Source organism: Oryzias latipes, chromosome 16 (genome assembly GCF_002234675.1).
Source record: "Oryzias latipes chromosome 16, ASM223467v1".
NCBI classification, from domain to species: Eukaryota; Metazoa; Chordata; class Actinopteri; order Beloniformes; family Adrianichthyidae; genus Oryzias; species Oryzias latipes.
In genome coordinates, this window is record NC_019874.2 from 5,726,574 (window position 1) to 5,738,134 (window position 11,561).

The 11,561-nt window shown below is 42.3% G+C and overlaps 1 protein-coding gene across 2 annotated transcripts; it reads left to right on the top strand.

The window, feature by feature from the left end:
- Positions 1 to 965: 965 nt before the first annotated feature.
- Positions 966 to 11,105, top strand: LOC101162314 (DNA-binding protein inhibitor ID-4). 2 transcript variants are annotated; one of them, XM_004077612.4, is made up of 3 exons: positions 966 to 1,565; positions 2,048 to 2,113; positions 9,470 to 11,105. In XM_004077612.4, exons 1-2 carry the CDS (start codon positions 1,197 to 1,199, stop codon positions 2,093 to 2,095), a joined length of 417 nt encoding a protein of 138 aa, XP_004077660.1. In that variant the 5' UTR covers positions 966 to 1,196; the 3' UTR covers positions 2,096 to 2,113; positions 9,470 to 11,105. The 2 variants fall into 2 exon arrangements, with proteins under 2 accessions (XP_004077660.1, XP_004077658.1); XM_004077610.4 differs by lacking the exon at positions 9,470 to 11,105 and adding an exon at positions 2,738 to 4,068 and having other exon boundaries at positions 972 to 1,565.
- Positions 11,106 to 11,561: the final 456 nt, after the last annotated feature.

Sequence of the window (11,561 nt, forward strand, 5' to 3'; positions counted from 1 at the left end):
ATTTTATATTTGCTGTGTGAAATGGATCATTACCACTCCTGTTTTAGATCTGACTCTTTGACAACAATTAAAAAAAGTTTGTGGAGCTGAGATGCTGTATGGTTACATTTAGATGGCATGAATGTCTTCCAGTAAGAAAGACACAAATGAATAAAACCAGTGTGCGTGGCGGGCAGCAGGAGGGAGGGAGGTTATGGAGTGCAGAGGAATGTTAGGCACAAAAACCCACAACTATGGAAAAAGGTTACTGTTCTAACATTTAACTTAATGCAACAAAGGGAAACTTCAAAAATGTCAGTCCTGTAGACCCGCTTCTGACTCTGTTTAACACTTGTGTTACATCTGTTGCCTTCATTTGTCAATTCTAAGGAACAATACAAAACAAAATTCTGGAATTATACAGTTCGGATTTTATTTCCAAACTTCTTATTTTTTTATTTAATTTATAAATGAATGATGTAGATTTTTTTAAATCTCGTTTTCTATCCTGCGTGGGAAATGGGAGGATTTGCGCAGGTACTTAGATTAGGACGACTACAGTACCAGAGGTCATGCGTAATTACGCATCAAAAACTAGACACTGCGGCCTTTTTAAGTAAACTGGAGTTTCTTTGCTTGATGGTGAAAAATTCAAGTAGAGGTAAGACCAATTTTAGGCGGACACCCTTAAAACAAATGTCTTATTTTCAAATTCTACCCGACAGATGGGGTATCTGCAATTCCCTCCCTTTGTTCAGCGATTTGGATTGCATTAAAGTGCTTCTTTCGCTCCGTGTTTTTGCTGCCCAACAGGATGCATCTCTCTTGCGCAGGGCCAGAGACTCACGCGGGTCTGGAACCGCAGCGCGCGGAGGGAGACACGCCTTCGTTTGTCGTGTCGGTGCGCAGCGGGCTGGCGCTGATTGACCAGCGTTTCTCTCTGATCTGTCATCCGCCTGGATTGGCGCCTCCCCTCTCCCCTATAAATCTATGAAATCAATTCATTCTGTTCACACCAAGCCTGCTGTAGGAGGAGGAAGAGCGCAGCTCCACGGAATGTGTTGACGCGCCAGAATCCCCACTTTTGCCTTTTCTCGTCGATTCGCGGCGTCTTTGTTGCTTCCATCGCCGCAGCGCAGACTCAACAGTCCCTGTTGGCCGTATTTACATTCGCTTTTGTCTTCTCTCGCGTCTCCGTGAGCTGTTGGTGATCTAAGATGAAGGCTGTTTCTCCAGTCCGCCCCCAGGACCCCTCCTCCAGCAGCAGCCAGCTCTCGCTGCACTATCTGTCAAAGCAGAGCCTGAACATCGCCCGGTGCAGGATGGAGGAGGAGGACCTGTTCTGCCTGCAGTACGACATGAATGACTGCTACAGCCGACTGAAGCGCTTGGTGCCCACCATCCCGCAGGATAAGAAAGTCAGCAAAGTGGAAATCCTCCAGCATGTCATAGACTACATCCTGGACCTGCAGCTGGCCCTGGAGACGCACCCTGCTCTTCATATACAACAGCGGCTCGGAACATGCCCTCCTGCAGCCTCCAATCCCAACAGGACCCCGCTGACGGTGCTCAATGTCGACCACCAGGTAAGCTATACCCCGCGGCGGAAACCTTTGTACCGGAGGAGCCCGCTTATCTCCATGACAGACGGCTGTCCGGGCGCCACGCTCGGACTGCGCGTCATGCTCGTTATGTGTCGTTGTGGGCCCTTTGGAACTGAAAGGAGAACATAATTGAAAAAGCAACACATATTATGCGTCGAAGCCGGTTCATGCGTAAAACGCGCGTTTGCCGTGGGTTTAGATTCCACACTTGATTGCGGGTTTATAATTTGCATGATAATGTGTCAGAGGCCCACCTCACCTCGGGATTGGTGAAGTACCTCAGCCCGCAGTGCACTCCACTGCGCACAATGAGGGCAATTTGTCATTCAATAGGCTAAACGAGAATTTATTGCGGGAACTGCATGCAGTACTGCTGGGTGTCATTTGCTTTTTGTGGTCTGCTCTTCCATGTTATCCTCACCCCGCAGAGTTGTACTATTTCACATTTTTCTGCTTCTTTTTAGAGGACATCAGTAGTCAAAAAACCAGAAGACTCAGTTTTATGCCGTTGAGATGTGGGAACTGCACTGGTAAGTAAAACAATTATTTAAATCTTTTTAAAATCATTCAAAATTTTCTAATCAAATGGAACAAAAATAAAAATCCACATAAAAGTTGGAGAATCCTGTCAGTTTATATGCTGCAGGCCGTCTGCCATGTAATCCCACAACCTCCAGAGTGCTTCAGTGAGGCCTGGAGATGTCAGGTGAAATAGTGATAGAGGAACCAAAAACTGAACCCCCCCACAAAGGCAGCTGCGCTTTGTGCAATAACTGTCACTTGTGCAGTAATGTGAGAGGAGGAGTGGGTTAAAACCTCAGCTTGCCTTCTCCCCACTCCTCCTTTCCTCTTTCCTTTCCGCCATTTCATTCATGCCACATGGCTGCGTTTGGAGCCAGCTTTACCGTGTGACAGAGTCCCGGCACACCTGGACGTGAAAACATGTGCGAGTGGCGGCGAGACTCTCCCAGCCTCGGTGAGAGCTTGGGTTGCCCCTCGCCAGCCTTTTCCAACAGCCCGAGCAGCTCTGTGGTTGTTGTTTGACCTGGTTTGTTTTGGGTTGTTGATCAAGCATGGCCTCTGTTTTGTCGGTGGCGCCAGTCAGTCTGGAGCTCAGCAGCTCACCCCCCCGCCTCTATTCATCCCCTCCGCAGGTGTGCAGGCTGCACAGAGCCGCTCCAAAGCCAGCAATGCTTCGCCAGGGACTCACACCCAACTGGAGGCACAATCACAAGGGGATTGCGAAACCACTGGGAGGAATTAAACCCAAATAAAACCACCATTCACATCAGAAATGTTTCCCCTTTTTGGTACAGTCAAGAAGGACTCCGTGCTTAAACACCTCCCTCTCACTTTGCTTTTGCCACATTTCTCTCCTAAAACCTAAAAATATCTCCATGCTGAGATTTTTTTTTTTTTTTGGAAACCCATCTGCCAAAAGCTTTATGGAAACTGTTTGTGAAATGTGCTTAAGAAAAAATTAAATAGACTCCAGTTTAAAGCTTTACTTAACGTTCTGTGTGATTTGATCATCTATTGTTTCAAATAGATGAGTTGTGTTAAACAGGGAAGTCTTCCCTGGAATCTTCAATTGTTTGATATTGTAAAGAAGAACAATTCCGATTGAAAAGAATTAGGATTGTAAATAGAGAGTCACAAATGTTCTATAAAAGTACATTAAAGAAAACCCTATATGCTTAAATAAACTATTGTAATTATAAGATATTTTTTATTAAAACCTTCTCTTTGTTTTTGTAAATATTGTGTTTTAACAATAATGTCCTCACATGTGGATAGCTCTTTTCAGTGTTTTGATCTAGGTAAAAATGTAGCATGTCAGGTGGATTGCATTGAATGTGCACTGAAGCAGCTCTCTGCGTGTAAAAATCTGCTGGAACCCACATCGGAACTTTCTTCGCCTCCTCCGTTTTCTCTTGGATTGTTTCATATCTGTGAACTGTGAGGAGTTTGACTTTGACCTGCCCGCAGGGAGGGGCGGGTCGCTGTGATATTTGATATTCTAGGAAGAATGGATATAAATAAAAGTGACTTGATCTGATTTTTTGTTGCACTCATGTTAAAAGGTAATGTAGAAGAATTTTTGACAGCGTTAACTAATTTCAAATAATCACTGAAACACATTGTATCTTGTGTATTTGCAGACCGAGCTTCTCCCTGAGAAGTTAATGGTTGACCCAGGAAATCATTAAGCTTTGGTTATGAACTGCTGAAAGAGGTGAACGTTACCTGACCCTTGTGGACAGGAAATCTCTTTAGGTTGATGATTTCTTTGTGGGAACATCAGCAGCCATTCTTATTCTAAAAAATAAAATCACTTTTTTTATGACATGGAACACAGAATTTACCTCACCACCCTCCTGCCAGTGTGCGAGGGCACTTGTACATTTCTGTCAGCTGCACTATTGAACTTGATCTTCACTGGCTTGTGAGGAATTGTCAAAACTATTAAAGTTTCCAGGAAGAATTGTGTCGTCTCACGTTTTGTTGGAGTGGAACACCTGGTTTATTAGGGGATGACGATGATAAGGCAGGTGCGGTTTCACACCGTTGAGTCCATTCACTGAAAATTATGTGAACGTGAAGGAGGACAAAGTTTTCACAGTTACATACAGCAGGGGTTCTGCACCATCGAGCCATCAAACCTGCTTTGCAGGATCCACAGATCAAGCCTTTTTGTTTTTGAGCTTTTCTTAAATCCATCACACACAAAATACACAGAGACACACAAATCACACAGGCTTGGCATAAGTAGGATGAGAAAAAACTGTTCATTTGTGATGCAAGTATCAGTGCAGTCATTGTCTGTGAACTGAAAGTTTTGCGTTTGTGTGGATAAGATCTGAAAACCATATCAACATTATTATGAAAGCCTCAGCTTATGCATGAAGAGGAAGAACGCAGAAACACTAAAAAAGGTTCAACGGTTTGATCTTTCCTAACTTTCCTACAAAATAATCTTGCAAGCAAAAAATGCATTTATTAAGCAAACGCTTTTCTGTCTCGAATGACTTTACCATGGTTGCTTCTGAAATCAAAAAGCTGCAGCCCCTTCCTGACCTTCGTTTAGTTGTTTCCAAATCAACCTGCTGAATGCAGGTCAAAGCAGCAGTTTAACACTGACGGGCTGATGACTGAAACGGCCTGTGGGGGCTGCATGCACCTTTGAAAGGCATGCCCTCCCCTATCTGCTGCAGCCATCAGAGTGTGTGTTTATGGTCCACAGTGAGAGACGCTGGCTGGCCTTGATGCCCTTGACAGGAACCGTCCTCATGATGTGAAAAGTGAGTGTGTGTGTGAGCCGCCAAAATAAAAGTGTGTTAAAGCGCAGGTGGTCAGGTAGACAGTCAGACTTTCCTGATGCGCTTAAAGTCCCGCTCCGATCATCTTTTGATGGACATTGAAAGTGTTCCCAGTGGTCTTTTAATGATGATTTATTGTTTCTTTTAGCCAAAATAAAAATAAAAAAAACCTGTGTAGTTCCTGCAGAGCGGCAGTAACTCATTAAAAATTCACCTTTGAGTTGTGGGCGGGACTGTTGCCACAAAGCAAGCCCACTCCGCTTTCCCCTCTACATTACTCTCTGTTTACACTCTCACCTGCCAGCTTTAAGCCCCCCACAACCCCAGCCTAACATGGTGCAACAAAAATGGCGAGCAATATGAGAGCTATCCAGCCGGACAGTTTAGATCCAGGTTCCAGCTCAGACGAGGAAAACAAAAACCTACATGAATCGGTTCTTCTAAAAGTGTCAATGCATCCGAATGAAGCGGAGCGGGGGTCTTGTGGCCTGCCCAGTGTATTTTCTACGTCACAAATTGACTCTTTTTCCAACAGCATTTTTTTCATCTGCCTTAATTCACAAGGATTTGAATAAAGAAATTCTCAGAAATGTGGTTTTAATCCTAATTTTCTTTATCCGTGTCCTCTATCATGAGAAAAATCCCAAAAGAATATGTAAAAAATAATAAAAACATCATTTTCATCGAAGTGGGCCTTTAAAGACAGTGGAGCCCGACTGCTCAAACCACACTGTTTGTAAGAACATCATCCCTGGATCTCCTGCTCATTTCTATAGATACAAAGGGAGGCAGTGCATTTAACAGGCAGTCCTATACGCTGCATGGTTGTTTGTGGTACAAAGTTCAAGCTCGGTTTGTAACCCTTGTGCTATCCTAGGCACTTGAACATTGGGAGTTGGGTCATCTAGACCCACTAGACAGTGTGCTAAACCTTTTTTCTTCAATGATTTGTGAAACTCACTGGTGTCCATGGATTACAAGAAATCTTTCCACCTTTGTCATGGTAGAAACAACACGCCAATGCAAGGGTGGGGTCATCTAAGATAGCACAAGGGTTATGTGGTAAATGTCATCACTATTTTACTGAAAGACAATTTTAAAATGGGAGAAATTTCGAAGGAAACAGAGCAATAAACCAATTCTATAACGTGAGCGCTCTCGTTGGAAACACGATCTCCTTTTGTGATAGAGCAGATACATGACTGCAGACCTGTGCTGCAACCACAATAACAAGTCTTTTTTCGTTTCTGCAAACTGTTGCTGTTCACGGACATCTGATTCGTTTGCACTCCTGATATACTTTGCTGCATTCATACGTCAACACACAGTTTCTACTTTCTTGTTCTTAGCTTGCACATCCTGTGTGTCTCTGCCATAATCAGTGCAGCGTTTTGCAAATAATCCCTGTTGAGTGTGTGACAGAAGTGGAGCAGCAGGACAGAGATTCATGTGGATTCTGCTGTTATTTTCCAACAGACTGAGTCGAAAAGTTCGGAGTTCATTTAGCTGCAGTCTTCCTCTCCAAGTGTGCACTCAGGTCCAGATCGTGGGAAAGCATCACATCCAGTTTGATAAGGAGGCCAAACTGCATTGCTCTGCCTGTTTTCCACTCTCAATCGATACAGTAGGCATGTCGGCCCCATGAGCGGTCCTGCGTAAATGCCTCTTTCAGCACGTTATCGCTGGCATCAGATCCAGGGAGACGACTGAGATGAAACTGAAGCCAAATGTTTGCACAGATGTGCATTTTCTGAAGGTGCATCAGTCAGTTTTCTCCAGGACCATGTGATGTGTCACAGAATTCTGTTTCAGTATCCCTTTTCCACCAGAGCTCAACTCTAATGACTGCAACCAAAAAACAAGGGACATGTTGTTTTCCTCGTGGAAGGAGGAGGATCCACAATTTAGAGCGACTCAGTGTGACACAAACGCGTGAAGTGAGGACGCTCGCCACCATCTCTGCCTTGAATTAACCTTCTGCATATGTTAAGCTGCAATAACAGGTTTAGCTATGGTGTCTCGCCTCGTTCTCCTTCTGATTTAACTCCACATTACAGAGTTCCGCGGGGGCCCATATCCCTGCGTGTTAATCACTGCTCTTCCTGCCGCACACAGAAATATATGGCGACTGCTTGCAGAGGAACAGTGGAGGACAAAAACGTGCTCGCTCTTGGACACTACTTGATTACAGACTAATTGGTCTAGAGTGATTAAATATCTCATGCTTCTTGCTAATTGCAGCTATTTAAAGCAGCTATTAGCTTAAAATGCCTGCCGCCAACAGCCGTTTACTCATAAACAAAATGGGAGATGCAGCAGTTCATCTGTACCTCTCAGACAGCTCTGTACTGTGAAACTGCTCAGAGCGTCCCACATATTTAACCTGCCATGTTTTACGCAGGAGGCCAATACTGGATCTGAATCCTTATGTTTCCTTCGTGGGGAATTCAGATAAACTGCAGATGAACCTTTTTCTTTTTTCTTTTTGTATATTCTGTATTCAAACCAACTTTTATTGAGAGCTGATTTATGACACCGTTCGGAATAATTGTGTGCAACTTTTTGTCGGTACATTTTTTTGGGCTCAAAAAGAAAAAAGCAACAAAAAACAATTAATTCTTCTTTATTTTAATTTAGCCCCCTCCTTTGGCTCATTTTAAATCACTTGGGGGGGAAAAAGACAAACAGACTGTCAGATTCAAGCCTGAAGCAGCAATCAGAGCAGCTCAGGACAGTGAATGTGTGTACGCCCTCCAGCTAGGCTTCAGCCACAGCCTCTTTCATGACAACGAACCACAACAGCGGGAGTGAAAAAGAGGAAAAGGACAAAAGCTGCCACGAAAGGAAGAGTGGGGTTAAAGCGAGGGGGGGTGGGGGGTGAGGAGGGAGGACTTGGCATCACCCATGCCAGCCAGGCTCCCAAGAGACGAACGATGAATTACTGAAATGAGATCTCAGACAAACACCAAGCTGTTCGGCAGGACGCCACCCCCTCCACCGCGGGACACGGTGATTAGCGAGGGGGAACCAGGGGTCTGCCAAGCCCTTAAAGGATCTGTGTGTGTGCGCAGGGGCGTGTGCATGTGAGGGTGGCACCGGGACAACAACCATGTCACAGAACATGACCCTGAGGTGCAGCCATCAGAAGGGCAATATGGCGTTAAATACCGCTGCTGCATCAGAGCGGAAGGGCTCCAACTGCCTCCAATCAAACAGGTTTCTGTTCATCTAATCAGCTTAATTAACAGGGCTTCATTTACACGTCTTTGCCTCAAAAAGGAAACAAAGTGGCACGTTTGTGAGAGGAAACTGTCTTTTCAAGTCACGCGTGGACACATTTTGGCACGCTTTCCATCCAAATTCCCTGTTGCCTGTTTAAACCCACCTAACTGCTGCTGCCTATTGTTGATCCAGGCCTGCTGTGTATGCAAACATTCAACAAAATTACGCCTGAAATGTTAATTAAACAAAGCAAAAATATTCAATGGCTTTGCAGCATCAGAACAGCAAACATTTACGTTTCCAATCTGCAACATCCTGCATGAAGAGCAAAAATCATAGTTTTCCAGCCTCCCTCTGACACAAACATCTCAAAATTAGGGACTTCAGTGGCCTTTCAATCGTTCCTTTCCGCTTCCAAAGCAAAAGTCGCTGTCCACCTTCTTCAGACGCATCTTCAGTGCCGGCAGGGATGGACCAGCTGATTGGAAAACAAAAACCGCTGGTGGTTTCTGTCCTCCAGCATCTTTAAAAAGCTTCACTCAAAACCAGAGATGTTTTTCGGACTTTGATGAAGGAGACAAACAGAACATTAAGAGACTGAATTTCTGATGTTTAGAATTCTAATCTGACCAATCAGATTTCCACAGATGAATCTTTTCTCTAAATGGAAACACTAAGTGAAAATGGGATTTTTATTTCAGCTGCCGCCTGAGGAAAAACTGCCTCCCTGAACAGAAATCACATTGGTGCCTGAGATGAAAAATGAAGACAGTGAATAATTACTTTATTAATATTATATTTGGAAATAGAAAACTTTTATTTCACTGTGATGTTTCAGTTTCATATAGATTTAATAACCAGCTGTAATCATTTTGATTTGGATCATTTAAAATGTTAGGGAGTAAACCTTGAGCTCTTTGTGATTTTTGTCCGTCATCTCGTGCGATGAGAGCAGAGATTAAAATGAGATCATTTTATGCACTGACTGTAGTCTGCTAATATTTCTACATTGTGAAAAAAAACACTGAGCGCAAAACAAGATTTTTTTTGTCTGTAATTTTAAACTGTTGTGTACTGGATTGAGTCTATTCTGACACTTCAACTCATATCTTTGCTTCTGCCTTTCTCCATGCTAAACCCAGGAAGGAAATTTAAAATGCTTTTCATTGAAACATTATGAGATATTTTCACCCTATAATTCTAACTATATTCATTCCCATTCAATTATTTTAACGATTCTGCCACAAAAGTTTCTATAATAATTTTGCATAAGATCCGGTGTGTAAGCGCGTAGCCTCCATCTGATGAGCTGTGTGACTAAAGCGTGTTCATGTTTGACTGCAGGTCAACACTTTGGACCGCGGCCTGCTTCCTAACTGCTCATCAGATCAGGGGAACAGAGAGAAACTGCAGAGGAAGCCATCTCTGTGCAACATAGTGACTGTCAAAGCAACCAGCAAAGGAAGCAGCGACAAGCCAGTTATAGTAGACATACAAGCAAGTCTATTTTGTGTCGATGCAGCAAAAGACTCCTTTTAAACACACTAAAGCTGATAGAACAAGTTTAATTATATTATCTGTGAATCACCTCAGAAGCTGATTATTTTTCTTATTTCATTCATTTTACAATTTACAAATGGATTCTGTTTATGTTAAAGGTAAACTTGAAAATGGAGAACCTAAAAATTTTGGTGTAATGACAAATTAATGTGTAACATTTGGACGGAGGATGTGGGGGAAAATGTATTCACCTTACAGCAGCATGCAGTGTTAGTTGTTTCATTTAGGAGTACCACAGGGGTCACTGTTGGACATCTTTTGATCATGTCAGAGAAGAAGGGGAGGGCTTTAGGGCAAGAGGGTGACATGGGGGGAGGGGGTGCCGAGAGCAAGAAACAGAAACAGTGAAATGATTCATCAAAACAATTATGAAGAACCAATGTGTGATTTGACATCCACTGGTACGGTGTGTGGCATCCTGAAATATGCTGTTGAATTACTAAACGACGGCGACCCCCCCGCTATGCAGACCCAGCAGCCACTTCCCCCACATCCACATCCACCCCAAGAATAATTAAACCAGACTCAGGTACCGCTGGGGAACCGGTCATCCAGTGGGGAAAAAACTTAAATCTGGCTTTGTTATTGATAATATACTCATGTGATGAATTTGATTATTTATGCAATTTGATGAAACCAGAAAAAAAAAATACTATAAAACTCACACAAAATAAATTGTATCTGACTGGAAAATGCAGTAACACATGTCTAGAATACTAAAAAGAATACATTTGATATTAGGTAGCAAAAAGCAAATTAATAATCGCAACACATCATTTATCATCATGTGGTCAAACACTTTTCTGCGTGGTCTACAGATGTTTGATGAAAAATTACAGTTGCTTTCATCCATAAATTATTTTTTACAGAAAAATAACAACATTTTCTGTGATGTCCCGATCAGATTTACGGTTCTAACAGTTAGGATCAAACTTCACGTAATGTTGTAAAAAATATTAACTGTAAACTCATAGTCACAATCTTTAGTTTCTTTAGCTTTAAAACTCAAATTTTGCACACCTCGTTTTGTTTTTAAATGTGGAGGTAAGTCCAATAATTCATGTATAACCTCGATGATTGTCGAAACAGATTTCAATAAAAACTAAAAAAAATATGTTATCAATTGTAAACATGTTAAAGAACTCTACTGTGGATCTCTTTGCCTTTTTGCAGATGTGTTTGTGTGTGTCCTGGTTATGTGTTTGCAATATTCAATTCAAACATGCCAGACACTAAACTATACCTTTGCTATGTCTCCGGTTAACTCTCTATGTTAATATTTAAGTTAGAACAGAAAAACGGATTATTTGCTTTGAAGAAGGGAGGAATCACTGATTGGAATTTGTTTCCTCTAACTCATTTTCTGTTTTTTAGTTGATCAGCAACACATTTTAATTTAAATCTGAAAAAAAAAAAAAAATTAGAAAACTCAAATTAGAAAAACATCAAAGTATAAACTGGTTACTTGAGGGTAAGGGTGAGAATTTGAAAATGTTTCTCCAAAGACCCACTCTAATACAAATTGTGTTTTTGGTGTTTTTAACATGTTTGTGTAGCATTTTTCTGTTGATGGAGGACATATGTAAATAACACAAGCTTAAAACTGTATTTTCTGAGTATTTCTGTATTCAAATCACTGAATCAGGAGCAAAACAAAATTCCATTTGATAAAAAAGTTTGTGACGTTCAAAAATACTCTATCCTGAGCCCTTTGGATACGGATGGGAAGTTGGGAAACTTTCAAATGAATTACTGTTGCTCTGCAGAAACTGTGCCCTAGAAAGCTACACAGGTTTTTTGATTCGGGCTAAAAAAATAATCATAATTAAAAGACCACTGGGAACACTTTGTAGATCAAAAGATGGTCAGGGTGGGA